General features: G+C 49.4%; 1 protein-coding gene across 11 annotated transcripts in view; it reads left to right on the top strand.

The window, feature by feature from the left end:
- Positions 1-24,971, top strand: part of MSI2 (musashi RNA binding protein 2) — a 388,026-nt gene that overhangs the window by 231,789 nt on the left and 131,266 nt on the right. For all 11 annotated transcript variants that reach the window (XR_006890528.1, XM_046674791.1, XM_046674790.1 and 8 more), the window contains exon 7: positions 12,342-12,390. Coding sequence is in view for 10 of the 11 variants with exons in the window: in XM_046674791.1 (XP_046530747.1) it covers positions 12,342-12,390 (49 nt within the window). In the remaining variant the exon portion in view is untranslated. The remainder of the gene's footprint in view (positions 1-12,341; positions 12,391-24,971) is intronic.

Genomic DNA, 24,971 nt, shown 5'->3' with positions numbered 1-24,971 from the left:
ACTCTGGCTTTGCCTGGAGCCGTGGAATTGCCCAGAGCCGGTTTGCTCCTCTGCAAAATGAGTCAGCTGGACCCGTATCTTTTTGGGCCTTTGCGGCTCAAAGATTTGATGATCCTCTCTGAACAAGAAGTAACTGCCAAGTGACTGAATCCTTTCGCCTGTTGCTGCACTTGAACTTGGTGTTCTCAGTGGCATTTTGTTAGCCATTATTTGAAGATACTTTGGGAATTTAAAAGTAACAAAGTAGAATTCCTTTAAAAATACTCTATAGTTCAGACCTTCCTTCATTTTGCTGACATTTGATAAGGTCTTTGGGTGGAGGCTAAACCTGGCACCCCGTAGGCTCCTTGACCCAGGGCTCTCGGGGTGACTTTAGCGACGAGGGGCTGAGGAGATTGGCTCTCAGGCGGTTCAGAGGGGGAGGAGCAGGAACTTCTTCAGATGCCATTAAAGCCCCATTAAGCAGCTTTGGGGGTTGAGGCGTGCTTGGTGCTCTGATTCAGGTGCCCGATGCCATGCGGTTCACAGGATTCTGCCGTGTGCCAAAACTGAGCTTCAGATCAGAGGAAGCTGCCACTTCGGGCATCCGAGTACCACTGCTGCTGAATTCAGGCCTGAGCAGCTCGAGCGAGGGCGTGGGGCAGAGATGCTCCGAGCCTTTGAAGCTCCAGAAGGGGTTCAAAGCAGCCTTGGAGAAGGGATTCCTGCTCTGGATGGGAAGTGGAGCAGTGACTCTGGGTCACTTCTCACTCCCAAGTCTGTGATTGTGAGACCAATGGAACCTCCTCTCCACTGATTTCGGACTTTCACTCCCAGACCTGGCCAAACTCCTCAGAATCACAGGCTGGTGGAGCTGGAAGGTGTTAGGGCTCAAGAGGCTGCAGGGACCCTGCCTGTGACCTCTGGCATGTCACCAGCCACCCCCACCCCCACCAGGTGCAGTCTAGGAGAGAGGTGGGCCTCTGGAATCTGATAGACCAGACTACCTCCCATCCCAGTGGCAGGGGACAGTCGGGGAGAGGGAGGCACTGTGGCATGGGGGTGTCAGAAGGCCCAAGGGTCATTCTAAACCCAGATCCTTTTTATCTGTGCTCTGCAACCAACTCTCTGTGTTGCGCAGACCGTAGAGCCTTAATAAATATTGGCTTAATGAATAAATGTGTCCCCGTAGCAGAACTCATTCTCCATCCTCACCAACCAGTCTCTTAAAGGGCGCACGGAAGAGGGATCTGAAGCCCTGTCCCAGAGGTTCATGCACCACAAGTTCCCTGGCCCAGGCCCCAGGCCCCAGGCTTTCCGAGGTGCAGACAAGCCCTCCATCCTATCAAACCGGGCCGTTTACCCTCCCTATTTTCCAGGCAGAAAGAAGCAGCAAATGGCCTAGTGGATTGAAGTCAGTATTAGAACCTAGACTTTCCAAGCCTACAAAACTCCTTTCTCCCCTCTCCCCTCCCTGAGCGTATGGCTGCAGCTACGCTTGTCACCATTCGAGATTGCATTGGCCACAGGAGATGTGGATGATTTTTCCATTTGGTCCTGATGTTTATTTCATGCCCATCAATATCAGCCCGTATTAGGACAGATGAGGTGGTTATTTACAGGCTGTGCATTTTCACACTTGGTAATTATAAACCCTTCCCCTGTTCGGTCAGAGTCGTGGAGATCTATTTTGGCAATTAGCAGTTTAGTATTTGTTTAATGGGAATGCAAGAGAGTGTTACGGCACATCAGTGCGCCACTAATGATTTGCCTGTCTCCTCCGGAGCTGGCAGGTTTGGGCCTTTTTCACGGTAGGTGAGGCCTGATGGGGAGAGGCTGGATGGGGGGGAGACAGGAGCATTAGGCAGCCTGCCTGCCTCTCCCCCCGCCCCCAGCGCACACTTGCATGCATGCATGCACGCACGCACTTACAACCAAAGCTGTAAACGGCTGTGGATTTCCAGAGCGCAGCAGCCGCCACTCGAAGGCACCTCGCACAAGAGGCCGTTAGGCCAGATGCCATTTCCGTGTGACAGCTGTCAAGTCTGCCGGAACCAACTGCTTTTCCTCCAACAGCTCCTGCCTGGCCTCTCTTGGTGTCCCTCTCACCTCCCTTCCCTCGCTGCCTCGGTCTAAACCCCGGCTCAGATATCCCCAGAGCGAACCTCCTCTTCCACCCCCTGAGGTGGTGCCGGGGCCCCAGGCTTTGCCTGCACAGCTGGAATGGAGCCCCCACCCCGACCATATGTTGCACAGGCCGACTCTTGCTTCCCTTGCTCAGTTTTGATATGGGGCCTCCTGCAATTGTTCCCCCAATGACATGCTGATTCTTTTAGTGGCTGTCCCTAGGTGTGACCCATTTGCAGTGGGAAGACAAACAGCATTGGGTGTTAGCTCCCTGCTTATCTTTGTGGGTTGTGCATGTGTGTGCATGCATGCATGTATGTTCACATGCATGTATATGCCCACCAAGCCGGCTCCTGGAGGGGCTTGCCAGGGACTGTGCAGTGACTTGAGACAGTGTCTGTCTTCCATACGTTAGGCACCTTAGTCACCATTTAAGCCTTTCTAACAACTCTAGGAAGGGGGACACACTCAGCATTCTTAGCACCCACACACAGCAGGGACTCACGTGGGCCGAGCCCTGGACTGGGTTTAGGAGCCCTCTGCAGTTTCAGCTCTGTGACCGCAGGGCAGCCAAGTGATCTCTGGGCTTTCCCAGTTTGCCCATCTGAAAGGAAGAGACCCTCCATCCTCCTCTGTCCTTTGCCTCTCCAGTCATGCCCTCCTCTCCTGAGCCTACCAGAGGCTGTGTATCGCTGTGTTCTTGGGGACATCATCACCTCTCTTCACTTGTTGGTAGAGTTTTACACAGTGTTTGTTGGATCGTTCAGGAGACCATGGCCCTACGCTAAGCCCTAGGGATTCAGAATAGAACACAAGGAAGAGAGAGGAGTAGAAAGACACAGGGATGCTTCTGGTTTAAATTCTGCTCCACCACTTGCATGCAGGATCCTAGGCAAGTCACTTGATTGCACCGAGCCACAGTTCTCTCATCTGTATAATGGGTATGATAATATCTACCTCAGAGCTATTGTGATCATTAAACAAGCTTTGCAAATTGCCCATTAAGCTCAGTAAGTGGTGGCTATTACGATAATCATCATTTCGAGGGGAATAGGCATTTCGTAACTTACAGTCTCGTATTTACTTGTGGAATCGGAACCTCCCAGCAGGAGGCTTTGCCTTAGGGTGAGTAACGTGTCTGAACCTCCAGGATGGAGTCTTGTGGACAGCCCCACCCTTCAGCTCCCATGGACAAGTGTCCATTTGTTGAATGCATAACTGCTATCTGAGGAATGCTGGTGGTGTTTAAGTTAAACGCGAAGATGGAATGACCCCAAGAGAGTGAAAAGTAGGAGAAAACAGGGCCAGTGAAGAAGAGTCTTGCCAATGGGGATAGAACTTTCTGGCCATCATAGGACTCTTCTGTGAAAAGTTTAGGAAATGCACTTCATGCACTGAACTGTGTACCAAAACATGGTTAAAATGGTAAATTTTATGTTGTGTATATTTTGCTACAATAAAAAAAGGAGTTTAGGAGAAACGAAGCAGACTGTTTCTCTTATTATTCAGTTAGAGGCATGGGTGTGAAAACAGACGAGCTTTCAGGTGGGTGCAAACTAGAATTTTTTAACTCTTGGAGTGAAGGAAAAAGTTTCTAGCAGCAGCAGCTAGGAGAGATGCTCTGAGAGCTGCCCCACTGCTGCAGTCTTCTGGGGCTAAATGCACAGAGATGGGGGGACTGGGGAGCTCGTGTGCCCGCAGCGAGGGGGTGACTGCACCTGAGATGGGGCAGGCAGGCAGGGCTGGGCTGGGCCAGACTTGGGCCTCTCAGACCAGTGGCCGAGTCCTGGGCCCAGCCCCTTGCCAGCCCCAGGGTGACCAGCGGAAACTGAGCCTCAGAGAATTTGTAATAGTTCCTGTCTCTTGGGGTTCTTGTGAGGCCCAGAGCTATGATATATGTGAAAATATTGGTGATGGTGAGAGAAAAGCTACAGATTCGCTCGTTGAAGTCCTGTGTTCAGTTTTGGGCTCTTCTGAGCTGCTTCCAATAAATAACTTTGGCCCTCTTGTCCTAAGACCAAGACAAGGTGAGGACAGCCCCCAAAAGCAGCATATGACAAAGGGCCTGCCTGATCCTGACGTCTGGCAGGAGATGAACAGCCCATCTTTAGGCGGCCGAAGGCCCACGTAACGCCCCTTTTATTTAGGGCCCCTCTACACACACATGTGCTGCAATCAAGGCTCAGCTCGTCTGTATTCAGCCATTTAGCCGTTTAGTCGGTGGTTCTCAGCCTTGGCTGCCCCCTGGAATCAGCGGGGAGCTCTACACCCTACTCCGCGGGCGCCCCACTCCGCAGGGCTGGTTGAACAGGTCGGGGTGTGGCCTCGGCAGCAGGGATTTTTAAAAGTTCTTCGAGGGATTCTGGTGAGCACTCGAGGTTGAAAACCACTGATGTAGATTTCAGCATGAACTACTGGGATTTTCCTGGCTGCTCCCTTTGCCCCTCTGTTCTTACTTTTGGGCAGTGATTAAAGATAGACCAGCCTCCCTCTTTGCAAGGCCGCAGCACACTGGAAAGTCTCATTTCAAGGAACTAGACACTGTTACTGAGCTTCAGGGCGCGCACAGATTCTGTCTTTGTCCACGCTGGCTGGGGGAGAAGCTGAGAGCTGGTGCCATCCTGCGTTCTGAGATAATCCCGGGATAAGGCAGCCCCTGTCTCCAGCACGGACTCCAGGCTCCCCTGTCCTGGGCAGTCCTGCCTCATATACGAGTCTCCACTCTCGTGACTTCAGTGCCTTGAGTTTTTAGAGCATAATAAGGCCCATTAAGCCCTACGCACTGTACTATCACAGCATTGCGTTTACGGGAGTTTATTTAAACCAACGCTCGAGGCGTTTGAGTGGGAGCAGGAAGCGAAATCCAAGGGCATTTGTTCTGGGGGCGTATGAAGAGCTGCGTTTCTTTTTTCCTTCCCTCTGCCTCCTTGTGTCTGACTGGATAATTTAAGGCTCATTTGAAGTGCCATTTCCTGCTTTGTTCTTGATACGGGTGGCGTGTGGGTGTGTGTATTTGTATCCTCAAGAGGAGTAGGAAATTTCTCAGGGTGTGTTGACCACAGCAAAGCTCTGGAACAGCCTCACAGAACAGAGGGTTTGCAAAGGACCAGTGGTGAATTCGATGCTCCCAGATGTTATCCCAGCAGGCTCTGCGGGCCATTTCAGCATTCTAGGCAGAGTCTTTGTGAACTGATCTTCCATGAGCATCTTGTACAGTTCCATCCTTTCACAGATGAGAAACTGAGGACAGAGAAGGGAGGTGACTTGTCCTTAGTGAGATCCTGATGGAGCTGGGGTTAGAACCTGGATCCTGCCCACAGTGTGTGCCGCACCGCCTGCCGCCCTGAGCTGCCTCCCAGGACCCGCTGAGTTATTATCAGCAACTCTTCCCTTGAGCCGTCTCCTGGGAACGAGTTTTCTGCATCCCCAAATCATCTTCACTTACCCAGTCTGTGCTTAGGGAGCCAAAACTGCCAGCAGAAGAAGCAGTGATCTGGGGGCACGCTCTAGGATCACAACCTTGGCCAACCAACTTGACAAACAGAATTTTTTTATTTTTTTTGGTTAGGAAGATTGGCCCTGAGCTCACATCTGTGCCAATCTTCCTCTATTTTATGTGGGATGCTGCCACAACGTGGCTTGATGAGTGGTGCTAGGTCTTCACTCAGGATCCAAACCTACAAAGCCTGAGCCACCGAAGCAGAGCTTGCAAACTCAACTGCTACGCCACTGGGGCAGGCCCAACAAACAGAATTTTTGACCTCTCTTTCTAGGATCTTCTTGGCTTTGTGACTTGAAGGGTTTCCTCTTCGGCTAGCATGTGGGCCACACTGGCTAAAGTCTCACCTCTGGATATGGTCAACACCATCTGGCTACTTCTAAAATCGCCCAGCAAGAATGTCTGGCTCACAATAAATCTTTTGACTCATTATAAAGAGGGCTTGCTCATTCATTAAATGAATTAGGATTAGAGAGGCAGCACCCACTGACTGGAGTGCTAATTATTGCTGATTTTCATGGTGCTCATTTAGTGAGGAACACGTTGCCAATTTCTCTTGGCGCTTCCAGGACCTCTGTCTCCAACCTTGCGGCTTCGATGAGATTTAGAAGCAGTCCCTTTGCACCCTGATATCTGTATTCTATTTGCAGTTGGGAATTTGATAGTTTAATCGTCAGCCCACGTTCTGCGTTTTACCTCCTTCCACCCCTTTTCTTGCCTTTGTTCACCGTCTGGTATTATTTGAGACTGTCTGTATATCTTCTGATAAATTGAAAGGTTTTTCTTTTGAGAACAGGGACCATAGATGAGTTACCTCTTACCAGAATGCTGTGTAACAAACAACCACTAAACCTCAGTGGCAGACAATAGCTGTTTATTTCACGTGCCTAGAGCCCACTAGGAGTGATTCTCCTGATCTTGGCTGGGCTTGCTTGCATGTTTTGGGATTGACTAGCTGTCAGCCCCTCTAGGGGGGCCTCAGCTGGAGCAACTGAGGGGGCTTGGCCCTGCTCACCGGGCCTCTCATCCTCCAGCAGGCTAGCCTGGCCATGCCTTTCTCATGGTGATGGCAGAGGCGTGAGAGAGGACAAGCAGAAACATGCAGACCCTCTCAAGGCCACGCCCAAAATGAGCATACCGTTCTCTCCACCCCCTTTTATTGACCATAACAGGTTACGTCCAGATCCACAGGATGGGGAGATAGGCTCACCTCTTTTGGGAGAAGAACTGCAAAATTACAGGGTTAAGGGTGCAGGGCATTAGTGCAGTCAGTCTACCACAGACCTATATAATATGTCCCTTATTTGTACTTAGGCTGAGGCTTTGCAGATGGTGAGTGCCTAATAAATATATGTTGCATAAAAGTAGGTATAATGTTACCTCGATATTCTAATCAAGACTGAGTTGGCTGAATGATGTAGACATGGCTGGAGTTTATCTGTTCGAAGGAAAGTTTGTATCCTCCTGAGAGAATCCAAATTGTCCTGCATTAGGTGTGGGGGCAGCTTGCTTGCCACGAAGAAATCTCTCTTCTTGTTATTGTTTCCATCATGTGTTCTACTGTCATCATTTTCAGCATCTTAGAACATGAACATCCAAGGGACGGGGAACAAAGAAGTAGAACTGTTGCCACGCTGGAGTGTATTTGTTGCCTCTGGAAAAGAATTTTGTTCCTGGGTTGAGGACTCAGTGTGTGTAAAGAGGAAGAAGCAGTCTGTCCACTGTCTATAACCTTTGTTCTCGTTTCTCATCCTTAGAGCCGCACATGGGAGGTGGGGTCCACAGGCCAGCAGCTACATCAGCATCACCAGGAGCTTGTTAGAAATGCAAATGCTGAGGCCCCTCGGTGGTGTAGTGGTTAAGTTCAGAGCTCTCTGCTTTGGCGACCCAGGTTCACAGGTTCAGATCCTGGGCACGGACCGAGACCACTCATCAGCCACACTGTGGTGGTGACCCACATACAAAATAGAGGAGGATTGGGGTGGATGTTAGCTCAGGGCCAGTCTTCCTCAAGCAAAAAGAGGAGGATTGGCAGCAGATGTTAGCTCAGATCCAATCTCCCTCACCAAAAAAAAAAAAGAAAGAAAGAAATGCAAATACTACTGAATCAGACACTGGCCCTGAGGCCCAGGAGATCTGTGTTTTAACGAGTCACACAGGTGATTCTGATGTGGATGAAGTTTGAGAAGCCCTGCCCCAACCCCGTGGGCAATAGAGACTAACAGTATAGCTCCCACTATTAACTCTCAGTTGTGATGTGTCATGGTACACACCTCTGAGGCTGTTACAGCCTGGTCTGAACCTTATAATAGGCAGAAACATATGTTCAGGACCTTCTGGTGTCCAGACAGAGGGGCCTCCCCAACCGTGTCACTTAAAAGTTACTTTACCCTGCTTTTTTTCATTCACAAAGATACACCACCAAGGGTGCCAGGGCTGCATTTTAAACCTGCCTGAAGTTATTAAAAGGCACATCTCAAGGTTGGAACCAGCTCCTTCTCTCAGAGCTGACCAGGCATGCTGAGGTTCAGAAGGTCCTCTCCTTGCCACTCCCACTGGGGACCCCCAAGACCACTAGGCCGTGGGGCCCACCTCTGGTACAAAGAAATCTGTAAGGCTGGTGAAGGCACTGTCAACACAAAATAAATATCAGCGCTGATCTTGAGGAGGAGAGTGGGGTCCATTGAGGAGGAGCTTAACAGGGGTTGATGGTGTTTCTGCCTGAGGTCAGAAAAACTCCTGTGTCCAGCCCCATGTTTTTGCGTTCTTCTGACACCCTGAGTGAGGCCTGGCCTGCATGTTGATGACTCTGCACAGCCAGCTAACTCTTTGGGTTCCATGAGTGGGAGTGAGACAGACAGACAGACAGAGACAGAGTTCTCGGTTTGCTCGCTCCGGGGTAGAATACGGTTACCTTGACTGTAGCCCTCCGCCCCCTGTGATGGAGACCCACACAGGCCGCTTCTGTTTGCTTCACACAGAACCGTGAGAAACAGCCCCGTATGTGAGCCCGTGTTTTTCATTCTATTCAGTCTTTGTATATTCAAATTCTTCCAGTTTCAGCTCTTGCTGTTCTGCCAGATTTCCATCGCATTGATGGCTTCTCTGAATTAATAAGTGTTTTGCAATCACTGAAAAGTTTTCTCCCCTTGAGCGCCGGGACTTATCCAGATTGATTTTTTCTCGCTTTTTCTTGCCTCTCTAGCTACTTCTTAGATGTTTTATTTTGTAAAGCGTTAATAGAATTTTTCTTTCGCCCTGACACTTTATCTATTCAGGAGGGCTTTGCGAGTCCCATTGTACAGCTGGACTGTGGAGGAGAGAGCTCTCTTCTGTGTGACAATGGTCGCCCTAAAAACATACACGGATCCTCCCCCTCGCTCAGCGGGGTGGAGTGAATGTTAGAAGGGCAGCGTCAGAGAATGTCCAGACTCAGGAAGGAAAAGTGGGAGCCAGTTACACACTGTTGAAAGAGGGGTTTGAAATACAGTTTTTAAATTCAAAATATTTCTTTCCTAAGGGGATCTGAGTTTCAGTACCAAAACACAGCCAACACAGAAGGGAGGCTGTTTTCCTTACTGTTAGGCATTTTCGGCTCAAAATAAGGACTTGGCAAACATCTTAGAAAATATGGAGATGGGTGCGAAACAGATGTCACATTTACCTGCGTGATATCCAGCAGGCTTCCCCCCCCCCCCACCCGCACCCCAGGCACTGGAATTCTTCTCGAGGCCCGGGGTCTGAGTCTGCGATACCATATGCTCAAGCGTGACTACTCTGTGTACAAACATACCAGTTGATCTTCTGGGGGTTTTGCTGAGTGGCGCATGAGAGGCAGATGGCTGTGGTGGGTATGGCCTCAGCAGGTGCCTGGGAGACTCTTCCAGCCTGCCTTGGAGAAGGTCCCCCATCTCCAAACTAGCATCACCTACTCCCCTCAGCCTGGTGCCCGGGAGAGAGAGGACGGCTTTCCTGCCAGAGGAGCAGTCACCACGCAAGGCCATTTTCCTCCCAGTAACTGACTTCAGAAATGGGGACCAGAAGGGGAAGGCCCCAGGAGTCTGTTTGTTCAGGCCCGGTTGCTTAGCAACAAGAGGGGGCCCTGACTCCAGGAGGGATTTTTAAGCTAGGCCAGTCTCTTCGAGGTTTGTGTCTGGCTTGCCTAGCCCCTCATCCGTTCTTCCCTGACTTTGCCTTTCTCCCTATTACATTTGGTAGCATCTAGAAAAATAGATTTGATTTGTCTAGAGGTCTGGTTTTATTGCTTCACCCAGTGTCCTCTTCTCCATTGGAGATTGTAGTCTGGGAGGAGTGAGGAATGAATAGCGTATGATTCCTTTTCTCAGCTGGCTCAGCTCAGGCCTCCAAGCTCATTTGTGAGCCTTTGAGCTCCAGTGAACAGTGCTCAGTTCTTCCCAACCATGCACACACTGAAATTACTACAAGCACAGAGCCTTCTGGCTAACAGTTTTGTCCACCCACAGCCCTGTGGGTTGTGTTGTATTTTTACTGCCAACCTTGGGCACAAAATGAAGGAAGAGACCAGGCTGCTCACCTGCCCAAACAGGTCCAGTCCCCAGGTGAGTAGCTCATTGGCTAGGACAACACTTGCCCTAAAGATGTGTCTTTTGAGGAACAAATAGGGGATTGGATCATAAGTAGAAGGAGTGGAATTTAAAGCCGAATCTGGTTCGATAAGTGTGAGTTTCTTGAGCTCTGCGTGGGAATTGAGTGTGGATCCTGAAATCTTACTGCTGGAAATATTAAAAGGGCAGCAGGATGCCTGGGAGGACTGAGGAAGGACTAGGAAGAGAGGCAGAGGATGGATGCCCTTGCTATTTTCTTCTCTTTGGTGCTTTTGAAAAGGTCTTAGCATCAATGTATTAGTCTGCTGGGGCTGCCATAACAAAGTACCACAGACCGAGTGGCTTAAACAGCAGAAATCTATTTCCTCACTATTCTGGAGGCCAGAAGTCCGAGATCAAGGTGTTGGCATTGTGGGTTTCTTCAAAGGCCTCTCTCCTTGGCTCGCAGGTGAACACCGTCTCTCTGTCTTCATGTGGTCTTCCCTCTGTACCTGTGTCCAGATTTCCTCTTCTTATAAGGACACCAGTCATACTGGATCAGGGCCCACTCTAATGACCTCATTTTAACTTAATTACCTCTTTAAAGACCCTATCTCCAAAAACAGTCACATTCTGAGATACTAGGGGTTGGGATTTCAACATAAGAATTTAGTGGAGGGGACACAGTTCTGCCCACAACAATCACGATGTTCAAGCTGCACTGTTTATAACTGGAAACTGTAAATATCCATGAGAAGGATGATTAAGTAAGCTATAGCTTCTCACTCCATGAAATGCTACGCGCAGTCAAGACAGTATCCACGATGCCTCACCCCCATTAGGATGACAGCTAGCAAAATTACCCCAGGAAAAAATATGTCGGCTGGAATGTGGAGAAATTGGAACTTTGAGCACTGTTAGTGGGAATGTAAGATGGTACAGCCACTGTGGGAAACAGTGTGACAGTTCCTCAAAAATTTGAAAATAGAATTACCATAGGATTTAGCAATTTCACTTCTGAATATACCCCCAAAAGAATTGAAAGCAGGGACTCAAAGAGATATTTGTGCACCCATGTTCATAGCAGCATTGTTCACACTAGCTCAAACCCAAGTGTCCATCAGTGGGTGAATGGATAAGCAAGATGTGGTGTACACATACAATGGAGTATGGATGAACCTTGAGGACGTTATGCTATGTGAAATAAGACAAATATAGTGTGATTGTACTTATTTTAAGTTCTTAGAGTAGTCACAGTCATAGAGACAGAAAGTGGAATGGTGGTTGCCAGGGGCTGGGGGACGCAGGGAATGGGGCCTTAGTGTTTAAGGGGTATAGAATTTCAATTTTGCAAGATGAAAGGAGTTCTGGAGATATTTGGTGGTGATGGTAGTGCAATATTATGAATATATTTAATACCCCTGAACTCTACCCTTAAAAATGGTTAAGATGGCTTTTTTTTGAAGAAGAAGAAGAAGATTAGCCTTGAGCGAACATCCACCGCCAATCCTCCTCTTTTTACCGAGGAAGACTGGCCCTCAGCTAACATCTGCTGCCAATCCTCCTCTTTTTGCTGAGGAAGATTGGCCCTGAGCTAACATCCGTGCCCATCTTCCTCTGCTTTATATGTGGGATGCCTGCCACACCATGGCTAGCTAAGTGGTGTGTAGGTCCACACCTGGGATCCAAACCAGCAAACCCTGGCCACCGAAGTGGAGTGTGCAAACATAACCACTACGCCACCAGGCCAGCCCCAAGATGACAATTTTTATGTTATGTGTTTTTTACCATAATAAAAATATTGGGAAAAAAAGATAGGGTTCAGGTGTAGTAATCTGGAAATTGTTTGCAATATTGTAATGTTATATATAAAAAAAGAACAAGGGGAAAATTCCATACTCATACAATATGATTTAAACTATATTAAAAGAGACACAAATTATTTTTTTTAAAAAAAGCAAAAACTAAGAGAAATACATCAGATGTACCTGTGGTTATGCTAGGTGGAAAGACAGTGATTTTTTTTCTTTCTAATTTTTTATATTTTCAAATAGTTTTTAATGAGCAACTATGATTTCTATAATGGACCTCCCCTGCCACTGAAATATATAATGTTTTGTCTATTTTGTTAAAGTTCCTAAAGCAGACTCTATTCTCTATTTGTTTTGCAGGTGGAGGATGCAATGCTGATGTTTGATAAGACGACCAATAGGCACAGAGGTAAGAACCCCAGTGGAAGAAGGTTACCCCTTCGTCCTCTCCTGGCCTCCATCTCTTCTTAGCCCCAGTCCCACAGACTAAAGGAATATTCCAGAATCAGGCAGGTGGAGTTGACTATCTGTTGAAGATCTGTATTAATGGAGGGGCACAGTAGCACAAAGAATCCAGGTACTGGACAGTTAAAAAACCATTTCCTTTTGGCTTGGGAGCTGTCATTTAATTATGCAGCCCCGCCCAGCACCCATTTGGAGGCAGCTTCGTAATCCTCATGTTCTTAGTCCTTGCTAAACCTCAGCGTTAACCGATCGAAGTGGAAATTATTCATACACTTACACAATTGAGTTCTCAAGTTGCGTTGAAGGAGGGGGTTTAGAAGCACACTGTCAATCTAAACAACCAAAAAAAAAGCCTTGTCATTTATTCTGTGCGTACAGAGATGGCAGATTTGCAAAAGCCTTCTTGCGCCTCTGGAATGTTCAGTGGGCATCTGCGCTTTCTTGTAGTTTCTCCTGTGGTCTCCATGCCCCATCTGTGTTTCAGAAAATGGGGCTCATCTTGGGGGCTGTGAAGCCCTGAAATGGCACACAGAATGTTTTATGTTTGTGCTGTTCTTGGGAGAGGATCCCTGACTTTGAACAGATTCTCAAAAGGGTCTCTGATCCCTGCCCTGCCCCCCCTGCCCCCAAAGAGAACGTGTTGAAATGGTGGCTTTAAATGGAAAATTGGACGGATCTAGAAAGTCCTCCCCAGAGGAAGCAGTCAAAGGCTATGGTTTGGCCTTCCATTCTCCTGTTCTCCCAGAAGATCCTGGTTTCTGGGGTTCCTGTTAACGGGGCGTTAATGAGCAGAGCTTCCGAAGGTGGCAAGGAGGAGGCAGGAAGTGGTGTTTAGAGAGAAGGAGCCGGAGTGAGCGGTGTTTCCTTGCCACTTGGATGGCGTTTAGTTGTTTCTCGTGTTGTTTACATTCTGGCTGTCACCTGTGATTAGAAGCAGTTATCCAGCGCTGACTGTTTGTCTCTCCGATTCGGAGCAGGCAGGCTGAGTGAAAGGGAGGAAGGAGCGGAGGGGGAATCATTGGTGGGGGCAGGTGGAAGAAGGAGGGGGCCGTCCTGAGTGTGCCTGGTAAGCCGGCTTCTCATGTGTCCATCTACAGCATCCTCAGAAGGGAAAATGGAAGATTGGGCAGAAAATTAGGATGTTGGTGGTGTATATATTGGGAAGGGAGGAGGAAGGGTGGAGGGTGAGGAGTAGGGGGAGGCAGGGAGAGAAAAGCAGAGCTTACAGGTGTAGAATGATTGCCCTTGTCCTCTCCATGGCTCAGGAGTAGTGAGAGGGAGAGGAAGGTGGTGCTGGTGATGGGCAATTCATGGTTATCCTCTATCACCATCCACATTGTGTCCATCTGTGTGGTTTCCCAGGCACTGCTTCCCCAGGCATCGTCTCATTTGATCTTCACAGCAGCCCCGGGAGGGTTGTTGTGACTTTGGGAAAAATCACTTAACTTCTCCTATGCTTTAGTTGATTGATCTGTAAAATGGGCGTAATATTAGTACCTATAGGATTGTTGGGAGCATGTGGTGCCAAGCACATCATCTATGCATGAATGTTACCTTTTATTGTTATCATTATCATTATCGTCACCTTCTTTTTGTGGATGAGATAACCAAAGCTCAGAGAGGGTAACTGATACACCCAAAGTCAGAGTAGGGACCGAGGCTGCTGATTTCAAATTCTCCTCTTTCTCTGTTGTCTCCACATGGGGATGGGTTTGTTCAGAAGAGTGTTTCCATCTATTTCTTTTCGGCGTAGGCGAGGCCCGTCTGAATGTGGCCCTAGTATTCGGTGTTAGAATTCAGAATCCTGCAAGATTCCTGAGCAGCTTCCAGGCAATATTGTTGTCATTTTTTTTTGAACGTCAATGAGTGAAGGTATTTTTGGTCTCCTGCTCTGTGTTGGGCCCTGGATTGGAGGACGTGATAAACCATCTCCTTCAACCCTCAGAGCTGCGCTGGGAAAGGGGGCTGTCATTTGAGGGACCTGAGAGGGCCGGTGACTGTCAGAGGTGGATTCACACTAAGGACCTTGGGCTCCCGGGCATAGCCCCAGAGGAGGTGCCAGGAAGAGTTCTCTTTTATTTCTGATCCAGCTGCCTGCTGCTATAGGCGAAGCCTCTTGCCTTTTTCCAGAGGCGCTAGGTGCAGTGATGGGGCCGCTGTCCCTCTGTAACTGGGTGAGGAAAGTGTTTCCTGTTGTGAGGTGGGGGAGATCCACTCTGACTGGCCAGTGCTCAGCGTGGCCTCAGGGACCTCACCGCTTAGTCTCCCAGGTCAGGAGCTCTGGTGGACATCGGCAGGAAGAAGGGCGGGCGGAGACCCTGGTACAGGCACGGTCCTGCCCCCAGCCAAGGCAGGACCTTCGCCCTGCCGGAGTTTAAGATTCCTGCGGTGGATGCAGGACCCGTGACATAATTTGTGGAGCCAAAACGAGATGAAAGGCAGGACTTCTTATTCAAGAATTATTAAGAATTTCAAGAGGACAGCAGAGCATTCAACCCAGAGTGAAGCCCTTCTGAGCATGGGGCCGTGTGCGACTGCGCTAGCCACCCACCCACGAAGGCAGCCTCAGTGGATGCAGGCTGTGGGGCCGCGGTCTGATGCTGGTGGGGTGGGGAAGAGACGGCGTGAGGGAAGGTGGGCCTGGAAGCTTCAGTGATGAGCTGACACCCTGCCTCCACCTTCCTCCTGCACAGAAATCTGTGCCCCACCCCGTGTTCTTTCTGTGCAGGTGGGGGCTTTGGCCGGGACATACTTCCAAACCTTCCAAACAGCTGTGGAGGGGTTTCTCTTTGAAATGGGTGATAAAGCTGGGGTAAGAACTTCAGTGATTCAGAGCATTTAGGGGAGGAAAGAATTTTAAAAAAAAAAAGAACACATCACAACAGAAGCACAAATCATATATATGGAGCAAGTGGGCCCCACATCCCTGGCCTGATGGAATGTGCATTTGGAATCAGGCGATAAGCACCGGAAAATAAAATCCTCTTGCAGCCACCTTGCCCCAACCTTCCCTTCACCTCCCCAGCTTCCTGTTTTCCATTATCTTATCAAGAGGAAAGTGCAGCAGTGGCAGAAGTCGGGGACACCTCTCTGGCTGGCCCTGCCTCCAGCTTTCCTCTTAAAGAGACCCAGACCATAAACCCCTCTGTGTCGTCACAGCACTTGCTAAGCTCTTCTCATCCAGCTTCTAACCTAGCCCCGCTGGGCAGCTTGGGGCGTTGACTGGTCCTCATCCCCAGGCCTTTTGAAACCCACTTGTGTGCGCTTGGAGCTATGACAGCTGCTGTTCAGGGACAACTACGTGGACTGAGCCTGGCCTTGTAGGAGTCAGGTGGGCCAGGCTCATGGGATCCACTCCGGCCACATTTGCTGTTATGAGCCAGAGGTCAGGGCAGATTTTCCAGACCTTGCCCCACAGTGGCCACCTCCTGCCCCTGTCCCCTGTTGGTCCCCTAGGGACAAGGGTGGCCCTCAGTTACATCTGCATGGCAGTTTGCTCCTCCTGCTCACAGAAGCACCAGCCTGTGTTTCCACCTATGTTATATCTGCACTTGGACCTCACTAGCACCGTGGGAAAGAATCCAGGGGACGGGAGACAATGAGCTCTCCCAGGATGTGTGTCCTCACATCACGGAAGCAGGAAGAAGGTCATTCAGCATCTGACTCACATAGAAGCCTGGAGCCTTCCCACCCTTCCCCTTAGAGAGTTCTCCTTCCAGCTTCTGCTGCCCACTTGATGCCTAGCGGGGGGTCCATCCCCTAACCTCTCTGGACCCCTCAGGCCTCCTCTGAACAGTATGTGAACTGACACTGATGAACTTCAGGACCTGAAGTATGTTCCTGGCATTTAGCTTTTTGTCCAAGATTAATTCCTTTTTCATTTTTTTTTTTAACCAGGGGAGGGAGGGGGCAGTTGTCGCTGGTTGGTGGGGTTCCCTGAGATGAGGATTAGCATGCAGGAGCTTCCTTAGGGAGTGCTCCTTTTTGTGTGTTTGTTTTTGGTGAGGAAGATTGGCCCTGAGCTAACATCTGTGCCAGTCTTCCTCTGTTTTGTGTGTGGGATGTCTCCACAGCATGGCTTGATGAGTGGTCTAGGTCCATGCCTGGGATCCAACCCGTGCACCCTGGGCCACTGAAGCAGAGAATGCTGAACTTCAACCACTACACCACCAGGCCAGCCCCCCTTAGAGAGTGCTCTTGATGAGGAGTGGGCAGAGGGGGAAGCTGACCTGTGATGCCCTGGGGAATTCTGAAGATGAGGTGGTCCTTCAGCTGTCCCCAGTTGGCATGAGAGGACCAGCCTTTCTGCCTGTATGTTGTTCAGTCATTGGATGCAGCCCACGCTGGGAAGTGGGTGTGATCTTGGGCTTGTACTGAGGAAATCCTGGAGGGGACCAACAGCTGGGGCCATCTTCCAGCAGCACTTCCAACAGCTGGGGAAGATGTCCTTCATTCCTGAAGGGGGATCTGGCATCCCATCCCAGCACACACCTTGGTGGTAAGGTGGGTTCTGTGTTAACCAGGCCATGTTCATACTCTCCATAGAAACAGCCAATGCTTTCTGAGCGTTTCTATACCAAGTGCTTATGGAAGTGCCTGCACATACTGTTGAATCTTACGACAAACAGCCATTGATGAACAGAACTGCCCAGAGTCACGCACTAGTCACAGCAGAGCTTGGACGTAAACCCAGCCTGTCTGACCCGGAGCCCGTGCTCTTAGCCACTCTGCAAGCGCAGTGCTAGACAGTAGTTTAAAGCAAGGGCGTTGGTGACTTTAAGGGCTTCAGCACCTCTTCATTATTTATCCTTCTCCACACCAGCCCTGCTTGCTGGACTACGCTACACCTCCATTACCAGATGGAGAAACTGAGGCACCTTGAGTTTCGAAATGCCGCATAGCAGGTTCCTGCAGCCAGGCAAGGAGCTGAGCTATTGGTAGAAGCTTCCTTGGCCCTGCCCATCGCTTCATTTTATGGCCTTCCATGAGATTATTTGTGCCCAAGTGGAGAGAGAGAAAGGGTGCCTTTCCAGTCTCCTGAGTCATTTCATTTGCTCTCTAAAAGTTGTTAGAGGTGGTCTGACAAATACTGGGCGGATCATCAAAGGATTTAATCATTGGGGAAAAGTGTGTTGCTTTATCCTTGCAAAACTCAGATAAGATCTTGAATTCAGCATTAGGTATTGATTAGGTGGTGCTGGAGGCAGGAAGGGAGGGAAGCAACAAGGTGCTGTCCTTTTAATTCGCTCTTTGGTTGGCGGGAGGCTGGTTGAGAGCCAGAGGGAGGAAGGGAGGGCGGAGCGGTTCAGCTCTCTCCAGTCTCCCCTCTTCAGCTGTGTTTGAGAAAGTAGAAGGTGAGGATGTTGGTTGCTGAAATACACCTCACTCTGAGCCTCATTCCACAGGACGCTCAGCTTCCCCCCCACCCCCGACCCCGACCCCAGAGCTCTAGGTTTGTGAACCCTGCACTGCTGGGTCCCTCCAGGCCTGGCTCATCAGGGCTGGGTGGTTGGGGGCCCAGTGGAAAATGAGCTGGGTGTCTTTGAAGCTGATCCGATCGCCTGGTGAGGGTCAGCTGGAAAGGGAATGGTTTCTGGCTGAGTACAGAGGAGAGACTTAGAGACCCGCCTTCTCACTCCCTGTGGCTTCCATTACCCAGCAGGCCTGTTTGCTCCGGAACATTGCCAGGGGCGAAGGAACAGGATACACTGAGAGAAAAATAAAGATCAGCGTGATAGATGACTCCTCTCCCAACTGCTAGCAGTCACTTATTAAGTGCAACGCTAATGGCTTTGGAGAGGAACAGCTCTGACACAGTCCCCATCCCGACCTCAGCCCAGGATGGCGTTGTGAACCTCAGAGAGCACCATCACCAGCAGCCCCCTGAACAAAGAGTCCTTTCTCAGGGTGAATCTGGAGCTATGGAGCTAGAAGGGTGCAGTGGTGGGCCCGTGCAGCCAGAGGGAGGAGCTTTCTGCGGGCTCACCTCAAGGGCGTGTGACTGAGCTTGGCTTCTCCCAGGAAGCTTGTGCAGCATCTCCATCCCAGAAAGCACTTGGCTGAAGTTGAAGGCCTCTGTAATTCGAGTAATCAGCTTATTTATTAAAATAGTGCCAGTAAGATGTAGCTGGAGCTGTGATAGAAGATAATGCTTTTCTAAGGAGAAAAAAACAGTCCTTCATGGCCTGACTACCTGCCAGACACTCACTTTTGAAATTGACCTCTGAGGCCCAGACTGACTCTTTTATCTACACTAAAGGTGATTAAGAATTTCACTGTAATAATTATTTGGTTATTGGTGCCTATTTCCCAAAAAAGACGGTGGGAGCATGTAAAAAGAGTTTCACAAAGGCATAAATTAAATTAAAAATAAAAAGGCATTGCTTCATTTGTACGTGTGGGATGTCAAAGATAATGTATGCATATTTTCCCAAATGAGATTCTAACATTCTGACTTTATTTACCTAGGGAAGGGGTTGGGACTCCACAACCTATAATGTGACTGCGGCATGGAGGAAGGAGTATGTTTGACAAAGAGGATACGTGCCTCTGGGTGGGAAGGGGTTGTTGGATGGGGTAACAGCATGCTAAGGGTTTGTGGAATTCCAGCTGGTGATGATGAGGCTTTTGCTCTTGTGACACAGGAGCGTCTTGGAAATTACCAGTGCCCACGGTGGAGGTCTGGAGCAAGATTTGCTGCCCGGGTCAGCCTTACTGGGGTCGTGCCCTTTGTGTTTGCCCCGCCTTTCAAATCTTCTCTCTCATCTCTTGTGTTAGCTACTGGTCACACTCTACCCAAGTGTGAGATGTGTTAAGGGGTTTATTGGAAACCTGTAAACCAATAGCTGATAATTATTGGTATTGATCTGCTCCTGAATTGGAGGCCAGTCGACGAGAAAGCTGCCAGTCTGTCATGGACCACTAACACCAACCATGGGTCTCAGCCGCACAGAGCTTTCAGTCTAGTCCCTGGTTCGATGTAGCCACCATGCATGCCAGCTGAGCTCTTGAATGCAAGCAGAGGTCTTAGATTGGGTGAGGTGATAATCGTGTTCCCACACTGGAGCGCTGTCAGTGTGGGCAACTGTTTAAGAAATACTGGTGAACCTCGTCTCTGGGATAGAATGTTCAGAAGCGGGTAGAAACTCAATATGATTGAGTCTCCTCCAGTCCACCCTGGATAGAAGAGACCTGGGGGGTGCTGAGGAGGGGCTGGCAGTGATGTGAACATTAATCTCTGCCTTTGAGCACTTGGAGAGCATCTGCTGGCAAAGAGTTATGCACAGAGTTGAAGTTGGGCACACTTTGATGAGAACGGGGAAGAACTGCCAACAGTGGCATAAATGGATAGCCACTTGCCTCTCTGCTAGATTCTCAGAACCCAAGGTTCGGTTCTCCCAGCTGGGCTCATTCTAAAGCCGTGGCTTTATAAGGGGGTGGGTGTGCTTGTGTGCGCCCACCATGAGGGGTACACCCCGGACCTCTCCACTCCTTTGCAGGGCTTTGCCCAGAGGCAGTGCCACCTTGCCCCCCGACCCCAACCACGTCCCCAGCCCACTCCCCCAAGGCCTTGGGCCCTCCCCTGACCCATCTCAGGACCTCCTCCAGAGTCCCCTCGGCCTGTGCAGCAGTGGAGGGCGAGGGCGGGGAGTGGGGTAAAGAGCTGCAGCCCCCACCCTGAGCCATCTTTCAGAGACCAGCCCCTGGAGCTGTCTCCACATTTTATTTTCTCATTAAATAAACACCATTAGCCTTCCCGAGAAATTGGTGCAAACATGACCTCGCAAACAACCAATTAAAAGGGCAGGGTTGAAGGGGAATGTGAATTTGAAAACATGTAGAGGAGGCCATTAAAGATTCCCGGAGATCCCCCCGCCCTTGGCAACATCGATCTGAGCCCTTAATTTTATTTCTGACAGGAAAGCAAGGGCGCGCTTTAATTTTTCCCTGAGCTAACTGAATTCCGGGAGCGCCCCTTCCGCTGTCGCTGGAGATAATAACCAGCCCGGGAGCGTGGTGTCCGCTCACCTGCTCTTCCTCCTCGATGTGGGGTCATACGAGGCCCCAAACACCCTGGCACCAGGGCTGGGCAACGGGGTGCCTGGCGTGGGAGGAGCCCTGTGAGCCAGGGGAGTTTGGCACCCTGGATGCGCTGTGGTTCCTTTAGCCCAAGTGTAAATCTTAAATGTCTTTCCTTTGGGATAAAAGCCCTGGCACCGGAAGGGTGGTGAGCTAATAGGTCTTCCTGCCGCCCTCCTGGCTATGGCCCGAGGAAGCAGAAAGGGAGTGGGCCGGGGGTCAGCCGCTTCATTGACCCAGAAATGGGTTTTGTAGAGAGGGACAATGGGGCCTTTGTGGTCCCTGTTCCCACAGAGGCTCAGGCTTTGCCTCTCACGACATGCTTGAAGATCTGGGTGAGGGCAGTGTGTGGAGGCCGCAAAAGAAAGGAGTCTTTGGCTTGGTGACTTGATTAAAGCACCCCCTTTTGTAGCTTCAGGGTGCTGCTAGGGGCGGCAGAGGGCTGGCCCAGGGGTCCCCCGAAGCCTGGGCGGCTGCCTCCTGCTGGACCCTGACTTTCCCGGAGGAGCCCCGCTGCTGTGTGGCTCTGGGCTGGAGCTTCTGTGTTGAGGCTCGCAGATCGGAGGACTGACACGTGCCGTCTGTGTGTCTCTGTTGCAGCGTAGGCTGGAAGGAGCCTGAGTTTGAGCGTTGGCCATCCTTGGTTTCAAATCCCAGCTTTCCCCTGGGTGTGATCTCGGGCAGGTTACTGAAGGACCTTGAACCCCTTTTGGTTCCCTGGTGGAGGTAACACGCCTGCTGTGCAACAGGAAGTATGTCACCGGTAAAGTGCCCATGAGGAGTGGTCACTGCCCCGCGGCCTTCGTTCTTTCCTGTCCCCTTAAAGAAGAACATCAGTTTAACTCCTTTAGGCAAAGTAAATCTTTTTGAATTTTTAAGACCTTAATATTTAAAAATAGTTTTCCCCTCCCCTTGACACACAAAATAGATGCTTGCATGTGCGTGGAATATTTCTGAAAGGATTCCCGTAAAACTGGTAACAAAGAGTTGGAAAGAGTAATGGCTAAGAGCACATGCTCTGGAGTCAGACAGCTGGTGTTTGAATCTAAGCTCTGTGACTTAATAGCTGTGTGACCTTCGGCAAGTTCCTTCGCCTCTCTGTGACTCAGATTCCTCATCTAGAAATAGGAATGATGACATCAGGTTAGCCTGAGGCTTCCATCCATTGATAAGCGTAAAGGACTTAACAGTCTCCAGCCACAGTGAGTACTCCACTATGTTTTATGCACAAGTACTTGTGCTCCTAGATGCAAATATGCATAAATAAAAAACGCCATTGGCTTCTGGGAAAGAGGGTTCACTGACCCAAGGTACAAAGATGTAGGAAAACTTTTTATTGTATACTCATTTACCTTTTGAATTTTTGTATCGTGTGCATTTATTACCTAGTCAAACATTTACTTTTTTAGTGTAAGCTTTTAAAATTCATTCCTATTTGAATTGTAAATGTAGGGATATAACAACATGAGAGAATTTTCAAAAGAAAAAAATTCACCCCATCCCACACCCTAACACAATAACCGTTGTCACTTCTGCCTTGTTCCTGACAGATATGTAAATATTTTTAAACTTGGTTGTAATTACGGGGTTGGTACAGCGCGTGGGGTCTTAGCGTTTGTTGAGCGAGGTGTGGGCCCTGCCTCATCTGAGTTTCCCCCCTGCCGGGAAGAGGGCCCGAGGAGCTCAAGCAACAGACACGATCAGTGCAGCCGAGCATCCTTTGCCTCTGAGTCGCCCTCTGTTTTTTTCTTTCCGTAAACAGCTCGTTGCATAGATAGATGAGGATTTTCTGGGTACTTTCTGCTCTTCCCAGACAACTGCTATTAACAGAACAGCCAGACGGGCCCTGGTCTGTAGAGAAGTGCTGGGTGCTTGACTTTATCCCAGACCAGAGGGGAGAGAGGTCAGGATGGTGAAACTCTTCGTTTCAGGAGTTCAAAGTGCCTTTTGTTTTTTTTTTTGGTGGAAGATTAGCCCTGAGCTAACATCTGCTGCCAATCCTCCTCTTTTTGCTGAGGAAGACTGGCCCTGAGCTAGTATCCGTGCCCATCTTCCTCTACTTTATATGTGGGACACCTACCATAGCATGGTGAGCCAAGTGGTGCCATGTTCGCATCTGGGATCTGAACAGGTGAACCCCGGGCCGCCGAGGCAGAACGTGCGCACTTAACCGCTGCGCCACCGGGCCGGCCCCTAAAGTGCTTTTTAATTAAATGGGGAAAAAAGTTAAGAGCATTTTCCTAAGTTATGATTAATAAACATGTGGGACCTTACACAGTATGGCAGACACAGAATCCTTTTCTGTGTCCCCATTGCTTACAGCTTACAGGCCAGGGCAAGCGCCCCAGTTAACAAAGCTCGTGAGGGGTCTGGGCCATGTGACAGGGGTGAGAGCTTAGGTCTTAGAGTCACACTGCTGGGTTCAAATTCCAGTGCCACCACTAATCAGCTGTGTGAGCTTGGGCAGTTGACTAAACTTCTTTCAACCCCAGTTTTCTCATCTGTTAAATGGAGCTAATGTTACTAACTCATGGATTCATGAGGTTTAAGTGAGTTATGAGTGAAGCATCCGACGCTTAGGAGACTGTAAATGTTAACTGTATTGTCATCATAATAACTACTGTTATTTTTTTTTTAAAGATTGGCACCTGAGCTAACATCTGTTGCCAATCTTTCTTTTTTCCTTCTTCTTCTCCCCAAAGCGCCCCAGTACGTAGTTGTATATTCTAGTTGTGGGTTCTTCTGATTGTGGCATGTGGGACGCTGCCTCAGGACGGCCTGATGAGTGGTGCCATATCTGTGCCCGGGATCCAAACCCGGGAAACCCTGGGCCGCCAAAGCAGCGCGCACGAGCTTAACCACTCCGCCACGGGGCCGGCCCCATAGCTACTGCTATTTTACTAGTAATAAGCATAGTGTTACTACCATTGCTTAGAGAATAAGGCTAAGTTTTGCTGACTGGAGAAAATGTTAATGTTCTAGAGGGTTGTTGGCAGAAGCTGTACCTTTTCCAAGATGGGAGGGATTTGTAGGTTGAGTTATATCTTCCACAAAGACATATTGACATCCTGACCTTTGGTGTCTCAGAATGGGACTTTATGTGGAAATAGGGTCATTTAAATGTAATCCAGTTGAGATGAGGTCATACTGGAGCAGGTTAGTCCATTATGACTGTGTCCTCAGAAGAAGGAGGAATGTGAAGAGAGCCGTTCAAGGAGAATGTCACGTGACCACGGAGGCAGAGTGGAGTTATGCAGCCATAAGCCAAGGATTGCTGGCAACAACAGAAGCTAAGAGAAAGGCTTGGGACAGATTTTCTCATAGAATCTTCGAGAGAACATGGTCCTGCCAACACCTTGATTTTGGACTTGTAGCTTCCAGAACTGTGAGAGTATAAATTTATGTTGTTTTAAGCCCCGCCCCAGTTTGTCGTACTTTGTTCCAGCCACCCCAGGAAACTGATACAGAGGGCAGAGCAGTGCCTTCTGGGGGACATGGCCCCTGTTGAGCGTTGTCTGCAGTCGCCTTTTCACCCTGCACGTTCCTGTCCACGTCACAGCTGCTCCCTCGGCAAAATTATGTGCAAGAGAAGTTAGAGAAGAGGCCTTTTACCTCACTGGGAACACAACCCCCAGATTCTGGCATAGTCCGTGCCTTGCCCAAATCTAATTTAGCCCAGACCCTGAAATTGACCTTAGGATGTTAAAGATGCTTTTTGGTAGCGAGAGACGCTTGAAGAACTCAGAGGTTTAATTTTTAAGTTCAGAGCTCACTCATTTCTAGGTAAGCCAAGGAATAAACTGATGTGCTTAGGAGTTCTCTGAACCCCCAACTCTAGGATTGCAAACTGGACTCATTAGATTCATGTTTCCAGCTGGTTCATTCAACTCAGCTATTTAGGAAATAAAAGGAAGGCTGAAAAAGAAGAAAGAAAGAAAGAAAGAGAAGGAAATCAGGAGAGCTCGTATGTATGACAACACAAACCTTGCCTTCCTTACATACCTGCCCCGAATTCCACCCTGGAAAAAGATGAGAGAGAAAACACCGCGAGACAGCGCTCAACTTCAAAACCTGCCAGACAGACTTCTTGATTTCTTTATGTTGTCCCAGAAACCCTTCCAGGTAGGAACATTTGCCAAATTCAACCCTAGAGTGAGATTCGGAGCTAAATTAATGCAGTGGAGGGTCAACCCCTGCAGATCTCCGGTCGCAGGAGGCCAGTGGGCCCAGCGGTAATGAACAGTTCAGCACGCACCTGACCGTGCTGCTCTCCATCCTCAGGTTTGGTCGGCCAACCAGGCAGGGCATAAAAGTATCTGCCGTGATTATACAGTGATCAAAGTTGTGCCCCTTTGAGCACTCCCTACAGATTTGAAATTTCTGCCTCAGTTTGCCACCCCCACCTTGATATCTGGAAATAATTGCAAGTGCCTCCTTCCTCCTGAA

The sequence above is a fragment of the Equus quagga genome, chromosome 11 (genome assembly GCF_021613505.1).
Source record: "Equus quagga isolate Etosha38 chromosome 11, UCLA_HA_Equagga_1.0, whole genome shotgun sequence".
NCBI lineage: Eukaryota > Metazoa > Chordata > Mammalia > Perissodactyla > Equidae > Equus > Equus quagga.
This window is presented reverse-complemented; position numbering and strand designations above follow the sequence as displayed.